The sequence below is a fragment of the Petromyzon marinus genome, chromosome 12, assembly GCF_048934315.1.
Source record: "Petromyzon marinus isolate PM22_M1 ecotype Great Lakes invasive population chromosome 12, UKy_Petmar_22M1.pri1.0, whole genome shotgun sequence".
In the NCBI taxonomy this organism is placed as follows: domain Eukaryota; kingdom Metazoa; phylum Chordata; class Hyperoartia; order Petromyzontiformes; family Petromyzontidae; genus Petromyzon; species Petromyzon marinus.
Genome location: NC_133678.1, coordinates 4,368,116 through 4,386,717, shown reverse-complemented (window position 1 = coordinate 4,386,717; position 18,602 = coordinate 4,368,116). Strand labels below are relative to the sequence as shown.

Sequence of the window (18,602 nt, the reverse complement as noted above, 5' to 3'; positions counted from 1 at the left end):
GCTGCACTTTGACCTTTTATTTAAAACTAAGCTGCTGAATACCACTGCCTGAGTTTAGTTTTTGTTGACGAGCCATGGGTAATACTGAAATAACACAAATATGCACGCTCAGCTGAATTCAAATATTGCAATGTAATCTCTTGCCACCTGATCCACCCAGCAATAAAAAAAATAACGCGATGTTATGAAAGGAAATCAGAGATTAGGTGGGTGAAAGTCTACCGTGCTGGCCGCGAACACCCCACCCATGTTAGACATACGGTGGTCAGCAAGAAACAAACCACCTAAAATAAAATCGAATCGAATTATTAATTTTATGCTGCGTCGTTCTTGCAAATTCCATCTCATAACCGCTGACCAACCCCAGACCAGGTTGGAAGGCTGCCAGGAGGTGAGCGAGCACCAACAAAGGCACTGCAGTTCTCTATATATTTAGATGTTATTTTAGCCACTTATGGAGTGTTTCTACAAGTCGGAGGGAACCGGAGTACCCGTGGTGAACCCATGCATGCGAGGGAGCAGCACTCTATCCCACACAGAAGGGACCGACGATAGAATAAATTCCCACGGGAAGGGAGTTTCTCAACATTTTGCCACTTGTCCGATCCACCAACCCTCTCTGCATTCACGCACGGTGCTGGATCACAACGCCGTAAGCCACCACCTCCGTCCGGCTGTTTGAACGGAAGATATTCTTACCTTGGCACCGAGTTTTCCAGGAAATCCATCCAACCCTCTGACACCTTTGTCGCCCTTAAAACGAAAGCGCAAATTCCGAGAACGTTATTATTCTGGGGTGAGCTGTCGCAGCTACACTGACAGATTTTTCCAAGCAGACAAAAAGAAAACCCACCCCGGGACACTCCATTAGAAACACGCGTACACATTTTCAGGGGTCAATGCAGCACGTAAAAAAATATGTGCTCTGATATTAAAGTCCTGGATTAAAATAAAACGTGATATAAATCATCTTCCTGTAATGTTAACCCCCCCCCCCTCTCCATTTATTACAATTTCGTGTAATGTACGGTCGTGGAAACAGTAGTAATGATAACATTACTTTAGAATGTTGCCTCGGTGTGTAATGACTGCGGTATAGACTTTAAATGCACTATAGTTGCCCTCTGGGGTGGACAATTCCAGAGAAATACAGACGCTGCAGTGCCGAGGTACAGTTTGTAACGTCGTGTTGAATTTAATACTGCAGTGCATTCAAGCTACCGTCTAACAGAACACACTGATATCAGCATAAATGCTGAAGTACGGAATTTCTCGGAGCGCAACTATGAAACTGATCATCAGTACCGCAATTAATTCTGCAATTAAAATTACTGATGTAACTGTTTAATTGGTTTCACAAAAAAATAAGTTGCCTGCCTCATCATCTCTCTCCCTACGCTGAATCAACGCTCAACAAATGCGCAGCAAAGGTTTTAAAAAAGAAAAATGTATCTCCGCGTCTATAATTTTTTTGCACCCGACTGCCTCGTTACTTGTGCCGCGTGCAGGCAAGGAAACGAAGTTATAATTAGCTCACCTTTTCTCCCGGGATCCCAGGCTGCCCGGCTTTACCGTGTTCTCCGGGAAGACCCTGAGAAAAAAAATATTTTGTATTAATTTCTCGCTCTCTTTCATTAGCGATGGATGAGCAAAGATGTAGGCGCCGCTCGAGTTGGTGAATCGCTACAATTCGCAGTCACGATTCGAGTCGAAAATGTATTCTGTCAAGGTTCACATTTTTTTGACCGAACTCATTCGTATTGGTTCTCTTTTGCTTTGGGGGCATTTGTCGTAGCATCTAAACCTTTGGCCTCGAGGCCACGTCGACATTAAAAAACACACCCATATACATAAAACACACAATTTGTATGAATTGTAAAGAATACATTCCTACAAGAAAAATCTGATGCGTGTATGTACGTTGAACTTCTTTCGCACCGTACGTAGCCGACCCGTGCTAATCACAGGTGCGGGGGAAGGACAACAAACGAAACACTACAAAGCAGTTCTAAAGAAATGAGTTTTAAATTTAGAGAAATTATTTTTCAATTTAGATTTATAGCATACGGGAATATTTGAATTGATGAACTCCTATTAATGTCTATATGTCACCAAAAAGTTGGTATAGGTAACACTTGATTTCATTATCTGTGCTCAGAGTACCTGGGTTGTGGATTAACCGTGCTTTTTAAACAATAGCTACAACATCTTTATGGGCGCTGGTTTAATTATTATCTGCTTCTCGCCCTTCGTGAGTTGGTGGCTCGTACGCTTTCATAGCAAACATATGCATTGCATTAATTTCGTTCGTTTGGTATTCGCTCCATTCTTATAGCCCGTGCACAGCTGTCACGAAGGTTCGATGTTTGACAGACAGGTTGCCAGAAGAGGGTATTATAGCTTTGCCTTTTTACCCAATTAACCAATTCAGTTGTGTTTCTTTGACCGACACAACCTCTTTCTCCTCCCAGCCCCCTCCCTCCGATGACCCCAGGTCATCCACAGTTGGCTGTCTCGGTTGTTATTTTTGCATGCGGACGCACAAAATGTCACTCACGGCTGGTCCTGCATCGCCCGGCTTTCCCGGCTTGCCGATTTCACCGGGGAGTCCCTGCGAGCCACACGCACAGCGTCACCGGCAAGGCTCGAATCGACGCGCGACAGGTGCCGGCGTGCGTACGGTTAGCGGCTGAACCGAAAGACGGTGTCACTCGCGCGGCAGGGAGACCCTGGGCTGCTGCGTCATGGCGCTTGGGTCACAGAGGGGTGGGCATTACCGAGGGGCCGATGGGTCCGGGTGGGCCAGGTTCCCCCGCGGTCCCTTGCTCGCCCTTCGCAGAGGAGACAAACATCACCGTGAGTGCATTACGGGCAATGGGCTATCATCGGCAGGGTCCCTGCCAGCACAGCCTCTGTGACAAAGCAACGCCATTATCGTCATCAGCGGCAACAGCAGCAACACCACCCACTACCTTCAGCACTGCCTCCACCAATCACGACAACAGACTCCACTGCCATCAGCACCACCGAAAGCGCGACTATCACCACCGCCGGCATCACTCCCAGAACAACCATTGGAACGTACACCACCACCATGACCAATAGAAGCAGCACCACAATGAGCACCATTAGCGCCACCAGCACTAAAACTAACACAACTACCATCATCGCCGTCATCATGCGATATGCCATCACAATACATGAAATCAAATCATAGCAATTGATTTAACAGCATGTGTTGGTGTTCTTGGCTTTCAAAGTAATGGACCCAACAAAGTACTGTATGGCAAATGCACCTTTAAAACGTAAAATATTCTGACATCGGCCTCTGCTTTCCATCTACAAATCAATAGACCTTCGAAATTGCCCAACTGCTTTCAGACAAGCCCAATTGTTTGCCGGTGTAAATGGCACCCATTTTTACAACCTCCTGTAATTTGTACCAAGTCTCCCATAATTTCGTGACCTTTAAGTGCCCTTCCATCCACTGCAATTCCCAGTCTCTAATAATGGGGTTCGTGAAAGTGCTCGTGGTCTGTAATGTTTAGTCTGCAAGTGAGAGCAAAAGCCCCACAGCACTTAAAAGAAACCCAACAACATCGGCAGGAAACATTCCAAAACTTCACGAGCAGCCGTTATTATTGAAGTTCGCGTCCTGCGGAAGACCGTATTCATTAGTGTACGTAAAAACGAACGCTGGGTGTGAGAAAAGAAAGCAAAAACCTTTGCGAATTTCAACAGCTGTGCCCGATGCACACGGCATGAAACTTTTATTTCCAAAGCCACATTTTTTTTACGCCCCGAGGAACGAAGCCATTTCACCGCAAACAAAAATCGGAGAAGATTATTTTGTGCCGACGTCGGCGCGCAACTTTGCCAAACGGACGAAATGTCCCCTCGCAAATTTCGTTTACAAAGCACACAGAGCGGGATTGTCCATGCAAGCGGCGCTGTCCGCACAATTAAATCAGCGCGGCCCGTAATCGCTGCCAGCAGTGAGATGATATCAGAGAGGGGGTCGCGCCTCGCTGTCGGATTTCGTGCCTCGCTTCCCACTTACCGGCAGTCCCTGCAGCCCGTCCTTTCCCGGGGTACCAGGGTCACCACGTTTACCCTGCAAAAACAGCCGCGGAAGTCGCGCGTCATTACGGCACCGTCGCAGGGTTTTTGCATTCCCCCGGTAGAAGCCGCACCACGTCGCGGAGGTGAACCCTCTCGTCGGGGCACGTCGCGCCGAAACAACAAATACGCGTCGAGAGCCCCCCACCACACCCCCACCCCTTAGGAGAACATGCACGGGGGAGAGCGGCGGCTTCGTGTCATTGTCCGTGGAGGAGCTGACCGCGCCGTAAATCGCGCGAAAAGGAATGAGAAAACGAAACAGTCCGTTGCGGATCTACGCCGCTTTATTGGCCTCGTTTGACGCGAGCGCGACGAGCGGTGGCGACGGCGCGCCCTGCGAGAGGAGCCTCAAACCTTCATCGTGTGCCTCTCGCTGCCCGGCCAAAATTGACCGGCGCAAGTGGAAGGGAAGTCATTTTCTACGACGGAAGTGGTGGCGGTAACCAAAAAAAAAGATATACGTTGTGTACTGGTTTTTATTTGTGTGTTTTACTGCAGTGCCTATTGCTGAGTTACACTTGTCTTTGGTTCATTGGGAGGAGGAAAGGTTTCAGTCGAGCAGACCTTATGGTGCATATATTGTTCAAGACAATGATATTTTATAATTTACAGTCCTTTGCCAATACAATAGTGGATGAAAGCCCCCCCCCCCCCCCACACTGTGTGGATCAAGGGGGTTGTTTGACGGCATGCCAGCTCACCGGTCAGTGCCGAATGGTAGAGGGGGGGGGGGGGGATGGGCCCAGGAAAATTTCAGATATCACTTTCTACCGACATCCATTGGCGAGAATTAAACTCGGGTATGCTGGGGGTTCATAGCGCAGTTCGTGAGCCCCTGCCCAAACTGTCAATACCCGAATCTAGTGGCAAAAAGGGACAATTATTTTCTTAAAAACGCTATGAATCATTGTCAGTAGTTGTGGTACCAGTGGAAAGTATTGGAGGCAGAAAATCCCATGAAATCACTTATTCATATGTAAAAAAAACCAAAATAATTTGGACGTGTTGGCTGCAAACAACGCGTTTGGAGGACATCGTGCGAGTCGGGGATTTTGCACAGTGAGGTCGGCAGGGGACCCGTCAGTTGTGGTGTGTAGCAGGGGGGGGGGGGGGGGGGGATGGGGCTCAATGAGACGTCCCAAACGGCGTCACGGTTTACTGGCAGCGATCGAGCGTCGAGCGGGCGAGCAAGCGGCACGGCTTGCCAAGGTGGTGGGCAACAGCAATGCTGGCTCCGCTCGCGTGTTCGGGACCGTGCAGCGTCAACCTTCACGTGTGGTCACCATTGACCATCATTACACTTCTTAACTCTCTATTCTGAGTAAAAAGAAAAGCGCCATTGTTTTTTTTCCATTAAAGTTAATAATTTTCGACCCGCCTGGATAGGCCTGGATCATATACGTATGTATATATTTTACTGCCGTTTTTCTACATGTAATTTTACATCACAATTTTGTGTGAAAGTCAAGGTTTCAGATGATATTTTTTATTCTCGTTAGTATGCGTGGACGATGCAGTTAATTCTCAGGCATAGCTTTCCGTGTTTGTGTCCAATTGTGCGCCCTTCATGGGCAGGTCTACACATTTTACCGGCCGTAGAAACAAGTCCCAAGCATGCAATTACGGCCAAAAAACTTAGCATCGGTTTGACCTTTTGGGGGTTAAATTTGCATTCAAGTTCTTGCTTGGAAAAGGTCATTAAAATGATTGTTTGGGTAACAAACCCCCCCCCCCAATAGACCCAGATAAAGACCGAGCTTAAGAAACGAGCCCTCTTAGTCCTGCAGCTATACCTAACAACGGTAATGTCTTCCAATTTTACCGGTACAATTTTTTTTAAAACCGCGATATATTTTTCCGCACGTTTTAGCCGCCGCTCAATTTGGTGATCGTGCGAAGGATTTGCCATAAGATCGTGCGAAGGATTTGTCGGAAGGCGGCGGCGCCTACAGGCGTTAACGGCGAAAGCGCGAGTGTGTGCGCATAAGGAGCTGCCAGACACCAGCCCGTGCGAGGAAGACGGTACGCTGGTGTCTACTTGGGCCTGTCATGCAACGGAGGGGGAAAGAGACTGAAGTCTCCGTGCATTATCATCTGTGGCCCTAGAGTGGTGTGGCTATTTCGATATTAGCTGCATTCCAAAAAGCTTTCAGGCATCTTGCAACGCTAGCTTAAGACTTGTCCAGGGTAATTGACCATAAGCACATCCGTTAAAGCTCAGCGATTACACTGATCACCGTCCGGCCAGCATCCCCTAGGCAATCTTTGTTTCAATGCAAGTGCCATTTATTTTTTTCTACTTTCTTTCTCTCTGGCTCTGTCTCACCCACACCCTGGCCCCAGCCCAGTGTCTTGCTTACACAGACGCGGGCGGCACTGGTGCGTCGTATGTACTGGCGGCGAGCGGCCTTTCGCCCGTGGAAATAATGCGAACGTTGAAACGGCGGCTCCGTCGCTTGAACGTGAACGCGCAGACCCATCCTCGGTAATGGGAAGGCCCCTGTGTACATCCGAGCACCCAGGGAGGTAACGCAAACATCATGGGGGCATTTGAAATCTACTCCAGCGTCCTGGCCATTAAGACGCTGTTATTGATACGCGGTCATTATGAGTCTGCGAGACAGAACCAGCCAAAGTGACATCGTACCACTGCTGCGGATGCATTGTACTGCTTGTGCCAGGCTGGGTCTACTTTGTGAGGATTTTTAGGCGATATCGATGGCCTTTTTCCGAGTAAAAAAGTATTTTACGACAATGATGAGGCGTCGAGCTGTGGCGGATTGATTAGCGCACTGCGCCACAAATCTGGCCAACAGGCACGTGAGTTCGATTCCCACCCATGGCTAACATCGGTGGCGCATGAACTTTTGTTCCTGCCTTCACCAACCTGCACCTACCAGCATCATGAAGTATAATCATGGGGGTTGTAAATTGTCAATAATTACTATAAATATAACGAATTCAGGACATCAAATTATAACCGTGACAAGAGTGCCACATTCTGCAGGATCATGCCATTATCAAGTCTTCCTTCTCTCAGTATCTATCGTGGCGGGCAGCACCAGTTATTTAGTTTCAAGCAGAAGCATGGGGGAGAGTGGCGGTGATGTAGGGTGCCGCAGTGGCGAGATGTTAACTGCCTCGCCTGTGTATTTGGAGTTTGCGTGTTCTCCCCGTGGTCGCGTGGATTTTTCTCCGGATCCTCCGGCTTTCCCCTCCACATTTAGAAACACCCATTTCGAGTATTTGGCTGCTATAAGTGTCCACGCAATAAGCCACTTCGTTGAGCAATCGTTTGTGGCCAGGCCGCCTCTGAAAAAGAGCTGTGTAGCTTACAGTGGGCCTTATCTGCCAAAAAGCAAAAACAGTTTATAGTTTACGCTCGCAAGTGCAGTGCCGTGCGAGAGACGAGAACTTCATTTTTCAGACGTCCTCAAGTAATTTCACATTCACCGGCACCGGTGGAAGTGAGCGCACGCGGAGCGACAAACACCACGGGAGGGGTGGTGGGGGGGACGACGACACATCTGCCCACAGGGGGCCAACGTTGGCGAGCTGCCCCAGCGCTGTTAATCCACACACACAAGCCCCGGTGTGTCCTTGTTTATGGCCGACTGGAGGGTCGGCCTGCCAGCCTGCCGCCAAGCCGGCCGGCTGGCCGGCGGCCGCCGTTGCCGACCGCAGGACGACAACAGACGCCTCCCTCGCTCTTTGTCAAAGGCGCGGCGCGGCGTACACGTGCACGCGCGCGTTGAACTTCTTTCGCGCCGTGCGTAGCCAGCCGTGCTAATCGGAGGCGCGCGGGGGAAGGACGACGAACTAAACACAAAAAAGCTGTTTATGAAGACGTCCGGCGGAAGCGCGTCCGCAAGCGCGCGACGAGAGCCGATGGGCGACGGCGCCATGGCCGTGGTGCGCCGAGCGTTTAGCGGCAGCGGCGAGCACGCCAGGCCGATGGAAATTTAGCCACCCCAGTGGTCGACGCCGATGTTTCTACAGAATCAATCAGAATAGTTAATTATCCTGGAGGAATCCGATGGGGGCTACGAAGCTCTTTTGCGCAGGTGCCCGGTCTGGGGCGGGTCAGTAAGTTACAACAGCAAACTGATACGAAAACACAATGGGAGTAAGGGAATCGCTAAAATAATGAAACTAAACTATTTACATTTCACTAGTTGAAGCCCACTGAGCTATTTGCTTCCTTTTTCAGAAGCGACCTAGCTATCAAAAATTATTGCACAGCGAAGTGGCTTATCACGTGGTCAAGCACTGCAGTGTTCCGGATGGCAAATCGTTACAAAAAGGTAAAGAAAACCGTGCTTATTGAAAAAAAAGTTTGGCGAGATAATATTGGTCACAATGGCAGCGATGCCTGGAGCTGCACATTCATGCTCTATCCGTACACAAGCGCAATTTTGTGCTATTGAAGCAAAACATCGACATTTTAAAATAAAAAAAATGTCGCAATTACACTTGTGTAGTGACACAGCGCCGACTGCTGTACAGCAGCGGCAACTGCAGGTGGACACTGAGCGCACACGCCACCGAGTATACACACGGCGTGTGTGCCGGCAGGGCGGAGGAACTGGGGCAAGGGTCACGGAAGACCTCGTGGGGAGGCCCCTGGAACCCTCTGGAGGGTTCGAGAAGGGAGGCGCGGCCAGGGCGGAGCCAGGCCGCGCCGAGGGGAGTAAAAGCGGCGGAGAGCGAGAGCTCCGGGCTGCCGGTTCTGAGGGTGGACTCGTCGCTATCGTCGCTGCCCTCGTCGCTGCCGCCTTCGCCCGATCATCGCGCGGCCGGACAGCGGTTGGCTGTCCCGGTGGACGCCGTCGGTGCAACGCGGACAGGGTCGTGTCTGGGACGAGACGTACGGCAGCGTAGTCGCGAGAGACAGTAGGCCGAAGTTGGTGGAGTTGAACTACCTCGTCTCCGACTGAGTTTGTGCACCGCACGTGCCACGCACACGCCTCGGGAAAGGAGGACACTACGCATGGATTTTGTCCTTCACTTACAATCAGCAGTGTGTTCAATGATACCGCCATCAGTGATGTTATTGCGATGAGGTTTGTAAATTTCTCGTGCCAGGTGCAGGCGGTAATATCCCGTGCAAACACCACACTACTCATTTCCTCTTCTATTCAGCAAAAGTAATAGCCGCTTGACTGCCGCTCATTGTAGCCAACTGTGGAAATCTGCACACTCCACCTGGTAGAGTGGCGAAGCAGGGACTCAGCCGACCAGCCAGCCAGAGGGGCACTCATTCGCAGCGTGCCCCTAACCGCAGGCAGTGCTGCCACATTATAACACAGAGGAGGGGGGGGGGGAGCACAAGCCAACGGCGGCCTCCGCTCAGAGAGAGGGAGAGAGACAGACCGAGAGCCACATCACTCCTCACAGCCACATATTGCATTCGTGGCTTGCAGGGTAATGCTGCGTGCCAACACGTGTCGGGACAAAGATGAGGACAGGTTGTGTGGCAAGTCAGTGGCCCAAGTGAGCTGTGGTCAGAGACTGCCCTCCGGTGCTGACCCCATCCATCAGGGGCACACCTTGACAGTGGCAGCAGGTGTTCCCATGGCGAGCTTAGTAAATCACCCCGAGCGTGGTGGTGGTGGTGGGGGGGGAGTTGGATCACGCAATCAAATTCCTCACACGTTTTGGGAAAGAAAAAAAAAACGATAGCAGAAAATGACAAATCTCCGCTGTGGGGTTTTCCCATCGAATGAAATGTGCCGAGTTTAATAGCTCACACAAAAACAGAAAACCTACAATGAAATAAAACAAAATGCCTTAAATTTACAATGAAGACGTGCAACAAGGTTCGTCGGGTTAATCGATGCCCGGATAATATTTGTTACAGGTGCCCACTTCACCAGGCTTCATATACTGCACGTAAAACAATTTCTCTGTTGCTGTCATTCTGCGCTGTGCAATATAGTATGCCGGCCCCAGTAATGCCAGGGGTGTTATTGCCTACTTACACTGAACTTCGGCGCAAAACCCACCCTGGGATAATCGTGCGACTGAAAAAAAAGATATTCCAGAGATTAAGCTGAATTGCAAATATTTTGAAACGATATTTCAGCCTCTGAAAGTAAAAAAAAAAACTAAACGATTGGCAACCCGATCCATGAATGAAATCATATCGAGTTATTCTCTCATTCAGAATGTTAAATACTATGTGCACATTTATACTGACCTTGTAAATGCACTATCTCTATCATTGGAGCATTCAACCCATGGATATCGCTTCGTCACCTGACACTTAATGTCTATTCATTGCTCTTAAGCACAGCTTTACTCTCCATTCACAAGATCACATCAGAACAAATGGATATTTCCTAGGCATGTGATTGGCTCATTTTTTTATTATTAACTTTGCATGAAGGTTTAAGCAAAACTGTTTTGTGTTTGTTCGGTCTCACCCTAAACCCGATTCTCTTGGATACTTGGGAGTTGACCTTGGAGGTAGGGGAGTAATTATGCATCGGTTCACCACCCCAACCCCCCACACACAGAAATCTGATGAATTATAATGATTTGGAGTTCAAGCGAAACGCCCCATACATTGGTGTAAACACAAAGTGTGCGCGCATTGCATAGCGGGCGCAATGCGTAATTTGTTCATCTGTACACGAGGTAGATAATGAACGTGACGACTGGCATGGCGCCTCGTCATGGGAGTTCATCCGTTGCACGTCCGTAGACTCTCCTCCGCGTGCAAATGCTCAATTCAATTTCATTCATTGCAAAGGAGTGGAATAGACGAAAAGTAAGTGTGGAAAATGTGCGCGTATTAAGCACTCCATAAATACGCAATTTATATGGAAGCAATTTTGTTCTTGTGCGCATTCGGACGAATTACTTGTTGATACGGGCACAACTGTGCAAATATATATATGTTTCACAGGGCGATCTTTAAGCGGCATTGCCGAGCGCCATCCCTTGCTGCATAGGAGACCGTCTAGACTTGGCTCATGGGTCACGCGAGCTTTTCGAGTGAAGACTCACGTGAAGACTCACGCTGAGACTCTCACTAAGACTCTCACTAAGACTCTCGCTAAGGCACTCGCTAAGACTCTCACTAAGACTCTCGCTAAGACTCTCACTAAGACTCTCGCTAAGACTATCACTAAGACTATCACTAAGACTCTCACTAAAACTCTCGCTAAGACTCTCACTAAGACTCTCGCTAATACTCATGCTAAGACTCTTACTAAGACTCACGCTAAGACTCTCACTAAGACTCTCACTAAGACTCTCGCTAAGACTCTAAGACTCACGCTAAGTCTCTCACTAAGACTCTCACTAAGACTCTCACTAAGACTCACATGAAGATTCTCACTAAGACTCTCACTAAGACTCTCACTAAGACTCACGCTAAGACTCTCACTCAGACTCTCACTAAGACTCTCGCTAATACTCACGCTAAGACTCTCACTAAGACTCACGCTAAGACTCTAAGACTCTCGCTAAGACGCTCACTAAGACTCTCGCTAATACTCATGCTAAGACTCTCACTAAGACTCTCACTAAGACCCTCGCTAAGACTCTCGTTAATACTCACGCTAAGACTCTCACTAAGACTCTCACTAAGACTCTCGCTAATACTCATGCTAAGACTCTCACTAAGACTCTCACTAAGACTCTCACTAAGACTCACGCTAAGACTCACGCTAAGACTCTCACGAAGACTCTCACTAAGACTCACGCTAAGACTCTCACTCAGACTCTCACTAAGACTCTCGCTAAGACTCTCGCTAAGACTCTCGCTAAGACTCTCGCTAAGACTCACGCTAAGACTCTCACTAAGACTCTCACGAAGACTCTCACTAAGACTCACACGAAGACTCACGCGAAGACTCACACGAAGACTCACGCGAAGACTCACACATAGGCGCGGAGCTACGCGTCGGCCTGACATCGCGGACTTGCGTATCTTAGCAGCCTCGCGCTCAGCAGGGAACATCTATGATTGAATGGTTTGATATTCTTTCGAGGGGCCAAAAGATTCACGGCCTTATGGGATTGGTGACGAATGAGCCCTCTTTATCCTTGACTTGGAAACTCGATCGGCGGGGGGGTGGAGGGCCACTCCTGATTCAGCAAATAATATTTTAGTTTCATTTGCAGCACTCACTCCCACATCCCTAAGTGAACGAATGCCGTGCAGGTGGGTGATTATAATACAGAGCCCAGTATCTTCTCTGGAGTGGCGGGGGGGAGGGGGGGGGGCTGGAGCGGGGCTGAGCACCCCTCTGCTGAAGGCTCAGATCCTCCCCCATCTAGATTCTTAAAAGTCAAGTCAAAATGTGCTGGCGCAATATCTAACACCAGTGGCATTTCTTTCCTCAACGTTTCCAGCTCGGCAAATGTGCTAGTGCACGTCCGGGCCAGCTCAGTTCATCACCATGCACTTAAAGGCTCGCCTATAATCTTAATTTCAACTTTGTTTAACATTCACTTTGCAGTGATCCCCCCCTCCCTGAGTTTTATAATGTACACCCCCTCCATCCCCCTATCCCTCACCCCCATCACCACACCGCCCTGTCCCCACGTTAACAAGGTCACCCTGCAGGCTTGATATAACATCTATCCAGGAGGGTGTACAAGTACACAAAACCATCAGCCCACATTAGAACAACAATACCGCATTCGCCAAGCGAGGCCCTTAGGACTCACAAGGTGGCCTTCGCCATTCCAAAATTGATGTTTTTCATTTAAAATAATTCACAAGCATGTGCCACCGGATTTTACGGCGCTCATAAATAGCGGATTGTATTTGCGCAATGTTAATGTCACACTATATATATTCAGGCGCAAAATGACCGCGAGCTGGCAGCGGAGTGGCCTAAACCAAAAGCGATAAATAGGCACCCTGTTACCTCTACTTAACTGCACCGTTGCCATCGTGATTTGTGCCGACGCGTTAATCCCCAGACCGTCTTCATAACCAAATGACTGCGTTGCACAAGCACAGCAAAGACTACCAAAGTCCACATATTTCAGTGCTCAACTTTGGGGCCGTCCATAAATGACGTCACACACCTAGGGGGTGTGGTCAGACATTTGTGACGATGTGTGACGATGGGGGGGGGCGGGTTTGAGAAACGTGACGTCACATCAAAATGCGCAACTTAAAATAAATATAGACAACACGTTCTACTTAAATTTTGATTTAAAGCTTTCGTGACTGCAGTGATTCATATTCTTGGTTCTTTCGGTAAAGTCACGTTGAAGGGAAACAATAAAATAATAAAATATATATAAATATAAATAATATATCTCATAAATATATTATTATTATTTTATTGTTTCCCTTCAACGTGACTTATCTGAAATAACTAATAATACGTTCTATTTAATTAAATAGACTTTTTGCCAAATGTTTTCTCCTACAACATCAGAGTGCTGCGCCACATTAAAAACGCACTACAATGACAGTGACGCCGTGTGACGAAAGGGGGGGGGGGTGAAAAATCGTCCAAAATCGCGTGACGTCATTTATGGACGGCCCCTTTCCCCAAGTACAAAGTCAGCAGCCAAATTAATGCCAAAGCTGATGCCTTATCTTAACGGCAAACACTACTCATGGCACTCCTGCCAAAAAGCACTTTCATTGAGTCCAATTAGATTTCATAAATCTTTTAAACAAATACATCGGGCAAGTTACACTGAGGAGATTAGGTACTTGCAACTGTGAAGAAGAAAATGATCAGGGTTTTTCATTTTTGTTGTGGTTTACAATGTTTTAAAGGAACTCTTGATTTCAAGCTTTCGTGACTGCAGGAATCCATACTCTTTGGTTCTTTCGGTAAAGTCACGTGGTAGGTAGAAAAATAAAATAAAACAAATCTCCCCCATTAACACAACTGACGTGCTTACGTCCGTGGATGGAATTCCTTTTCAGCTCAGACCCCGCTTGCTTGCCCATCGCCACGTACACAACCTCCTTGTTGTAACATCTCTCTCGCCGGTTCAGCAGTTCCACTGGTGGATTTTATTTTTTCCGCCTGAGGACGACCGCTTGTGTTGCGATCGAAACGTCGTGATTTATTATTATGTTTTGTTTTATTTAATTTTTCTACATACGTGACTTTACCGAAAGAACCGAAGAGCATGTTTTAAAGGTAGTTAGTTAGCTGACACCATCCATTTGAATCTAGGTCTTAGCCACCTGTGTTTAGAGGTTAATTAGAACCTTTTGTTATTGCACATGTACAGTAGCGTCACCAATTAAATTTCTTTAGAACTGCTTTTTGCATCGAGTTTGTTGTCCTTCCCCGCACCATTAGCACGATTAGCTACATACATTGCGAGAGACGTTCGACATACCAATGACTGGGCCCCAAAACACACGTGATAATCAATATGTTTGGTGAACTTAATTGCAACTCCGTTTTTTTTCTTTCACTTAGCTTGGCAAAAGAAATAGATTAGCTCCGAGAATGTTTGTTTGTTTCAGTTTCATCGCTGTGTCACGAGGACCTCTAAAGAGCGGGGAGCTCAGGAGAGTGGAGTGCCCCTCGGGTGAAGCAGGGGCCACGTCTGACATAGAATTCGTGACATCACTCTTTAAAGGACAATTCTCTCAGAACGAGGTTGTTTACTGCTCGGCGAGAATCACGCACGCGTACTTTTGTCTCACGACGTGCTACCGGCAGCACAATTGGGAGTAAAATCTCGGGAAAACATTAAAACAGTTCAGTTAGCAGCACCATAATGACAGGGTGTTGAAATTTATTATAATAATGGGGCACTAACATTGGAATTGCAAGTGAAAATTACAAGTTTTCATGCAGTATTGCAAAACACTTTTGGAATACGACAAAATATGAAATCACCTGACTTTTAGATGGTAGACTGTCTGGGAATATCAAGTCTTGTACTCTTGGGCTAGAAGATTGTCAAGAGATGGCCAGAAGATGGCAACAAAGCATGGGGTTACTGCAGAGCTTTGTCTGATTCTCTCAAAGGCAAGGGTTTTCTCTGGGTCCTTCAATTTCCTCCCACATAGAAGCCAAACACTCACTGACCACACCTCCCAAAGCAGGATGTTCCTGGATAAATTACGGGTATTAAGGTTCTCAATGCAATGCCGCTATTATACAAAGGTCCCTGGTTTCATTGCAGCAGTTGAAACAATGGGGCAGGTTTCTTAAATCCTTCTGCCTCTCTTTACCCAGCAGTAGTATAGGCGCCCCGGTGGCGAGATGTTAAATCCCTCGACTAAGTATGCAGGAGGTCGTGGGTTCAATCCCGATCCTGACACATGTATATATGGAGTTTGCATGTTCTCCCCCTGGTCGTGTGGATTTTTCTTCGGGTCCTCCGGTTTTTCCTGCCACATTTAGAAACGTGAGTTTAGAGTATTTGGCTGCTATAAATTTCCACGCGATAAGCCACTTCGTTGAGCTATCATTTGTGGCCAGGTCACTTCTGAAAATGAGCTACGTAGTTTAGTATAGATGGGTACACCACATTTAGTCGATCGGTAGGTAGCATGTGGTGGGATAAAGTGTGAGTATCCCCACCTCTGGCCAAAATTACCCTCTGGAAGTACTCCCCAGAGCCCCCTATAGCGGAGGCTCTTCCTCCAGCAGTGATTGTGAGCGAGCAATCGCAGGGCTGGCTCTTTACCTCGAACGTGTGATCTTATTTATCATTTCAAAATGTCAGGTGGAGTCACAGGGCCTTGGAGTGATGAAAAAAGCCTAATTCATTCATGTAGCTGCCTACCGTCATCAGTGTGACGTATCATTGTGGAGAACCAGCAATGGGAAGGCATGCTAACCGGTAAATCTGCCGCTGTGTGACTTTGCATAATCCCGAGATATTTTCCGTGGAAAGGTACACTCCTTTCCTTATACGGCTTGCGGTCTATTAATCTACTTGAACACCAAATGATCTGTGACTGGATGCTTCGGCAAACGCACGGTGGACGTGATGCATCGTGGCAGTCGGCAACAAAATGCGAATGAAACGTCTGGCAGAGCTGGGTAGCAGCTAAAAGTAATAACCGTGTCTCCCCTTCAAACGATAAGCTGCATCTAAATGGGGGTTCACTTGGTAAAAAAAAAAACAACAACAATAAAAAAGGAAAATATAACCCATTCAAGTGCCTTTTTTTTCACTGCAAACATGGCAAAGGATTAAGTTCGGAGAAGCACACCGTTTGAGTTGTGTGTATTTTTCAGCCCTTTTTTGTTTTTGTAAGCCAGTGCTAGCTAGCTTCTGGGTGGGCATCGTTGAACGGTGCTCACGTTGATTTTGTTTTTGTAGCTGCGCCGTACGCCACTCCGATGGGTTTGTCAGTTCGTTAATGCGCCGCTGTCCGGGCACGACAACATCTGTCGTTTCGCCCCCCGCCCCCCCCCCCCACCCCGTGCCGGGAGCTTCTTCCCGGAATCGAGTTTCAAGTCAGCTCTCCCATCACGCGCGGCGAAAACGTCGGACGTCGTGCCAATCAGCGGCGTGGCACGACCCGGAAACAAAAAATCCCACCGAAGCGGCCTTGGGAATGCCGTCGCAACCGAGTCTCGATGGCAGGAAGGGAGAAGGGCACGGCTACGCACGGTGCAAGCGCGCGGGTCATGTCCGCTCGTAATTACGCCATCATTTAGCAATCGCGCGAGGGGGGCGGGGGCGGGGGGGACAACTCCGCTAAGCGTGGAAAGTTCCCGCATGGCCAATCACATTTAAATGACCGCGCGGGTAGACATCGCACCCAACCTGCCCGAATCCCGAGAGTTTCCCCCTGCCGAGTTGAAAGAGCGGGATGAAATGAAGACGGCGAAGCTTGTGCCCAAAGGTTAATTGCTCGAGTAGGAAACAAGCGTCGGGATGCAAGGAACCTTTAACCCCTCTAAACTCCCAAGGGGGCGACGATGTAGGCCAGGGCTTTTGAAACGTACAGAGCCACCCACCTCTTTAGCTACCCGCAGCTTTGTTTTTTGGAGCAGTGGAAAATTAAGCAGCAAAATTGCGCGTGCATTTACGCGTTATCATAGCTCGCTAACCAAGACAGATACAAAAAAAGTGTATTTTATTTTATAGAACTAGCAGCCCACACGTCCTTTGGAAATTACTATATACCCGTCCTTCTCTCAAGCCAGCCAGCAAGCCAGCAAAACTTTTGTCTCATATTGTATAAGTGTGATAGAATGTCCCAAGCATTCGCGTGGGATAAACAGAATAACACACCAAACTGCAGTTGCACCACAATGCCACTTCTGGTGGAGCGAATGTAGCGTCCCACTGCACAAAAACACCAACGAAGCCCCTGCATCATAGCATTGCAGTCAACCGATCCACGTGAACGCATCGCTCACGACCGGAGGAACCCCAAAAACGGAGTTTCCTGCTCTTGCACGATTCGAGTCTCGAGACGCCGCTGGCTGTCGGCATCGCGACGGCGCGGGGCCGCTGCGGTGGCTGCCGTGCGCGGCAGTGACTCACCCTTTGGCCTTCCTTGCCGGGAGAGCCCTCCTTGCCCTCCGCTCCCAGATCGCCCTGCAAAACACAAGATGGCAAAACCCAACGAGTCAGGGCCCCACCCCCCCCTCCCACCATGCCATCCCGAGGTGCCACCCCCCTCGGCTACAGCGTCTGATGGGGCGCGATGAAACTAAAAGTGGTGGCGGTGTGACACACCGCGCGCCTCAATGGTTTTCCGCAGCTTCCATCTTGACCAGGCTTGGCGGCGCGCCCGCGCTATCCGGCGCTTTTGGAAACCGGGGGTTGGTGGATCACGGAGACCTTTAAAAAAAAAGTTCATAAACCCGCTGCGCTGCGTAGGTGCAAGTGCAGCAACCGGGATCGGTAAACCTGCCTCTGTGGAAACCATTTGGGTTTTATCCCCTCGTTATGCGCGGGGAGTGGAGCGTGAGGTTACCCTGGTTTCATGCCACTTTGCCAAACACCCCGTGGAAAGGACTGGGTTAGGAAATGCCTATAAATGACCCTCGTGAATCGTGGTCTCGAGACTCAGTGAGGCTCTCCTCGATAAATAAATGAGAGCAACAACGGTCTACTGTGCTGCTCCAGGCACCCTTGTCTTTCTCTCACAAGCAGCAACACACTTGTTAAGGAATTTGTCAAACACCTTCGATGTAGGGCATTGCTTTTTTCCTCCATGATTTGGTTCAGATGGTGGGAAGATTGTTTGAGTGAAAAGAAACAGAAAATAGCACGCGTAGCTTAAAAAGCACAAGACTGTCCTGAAATGTTTAATATTTATGCATTTCACGTGTAATGTGAGCCCTTGGTATAATCACTGCTGGAAGAGACTGAAAAAAAATCAACAATAGTCAGCTGATGCTGGTACCGGGGCTGCGGCTGCCGCATCATAAAAAAAAAACACAATCGTGTAAATTGTATTTTTTTTTACAAAACGCAGCCCTCTGAGCGAACGTCTGAATTAACTCCCAGGAGAAACACACGAAAGGAGCTGTTTACGAACGGTATTCCGATTTTCTAGT

The 18,602-nt window shown here is 48.4% G+C and overlaps 1 protein-coding gene across 2 annotated transcripts in view; it reads right to left on the bottom strand.

Moving 5' to 3' along the window:
- The window catches only part of COL22A1 (collagen type XXII alpha 1 chain), a 164,965-nt gene that overhangs the window by 74,748 nt on the left and 71,615 nt on the right, over nt 1-18,602 (bottom strand). For both annotated transcript variants that reach the window (XM_032952970.2, XM_032952969.2), the window contains 6 exons: nt 17,581-17,634; nt 4,061-4,114; nt 2,778-2,831; nt 2,558-2,611; nt 1,538-1,591; nt 700-753 (listed from right to left, as the gene is read on the bottom strand). In XM_032952970.2, the coding sequence (XP_032808861.2) occupies nt 700-753; nt 1,538-1,591; nt 2,558-2,611; nt 2,778-2,831; nt 4,061-4,114; nt 17,581-17,634 (324 nt within the window). The remainder of the gene's footprint in view (nt 1-699; nt 754-1,537; nt 1,592-2,557; nt 2,612-2,777; nt 2,832-4,060; nt 4,115-17,580; nt 17,635-18,602) is intronic.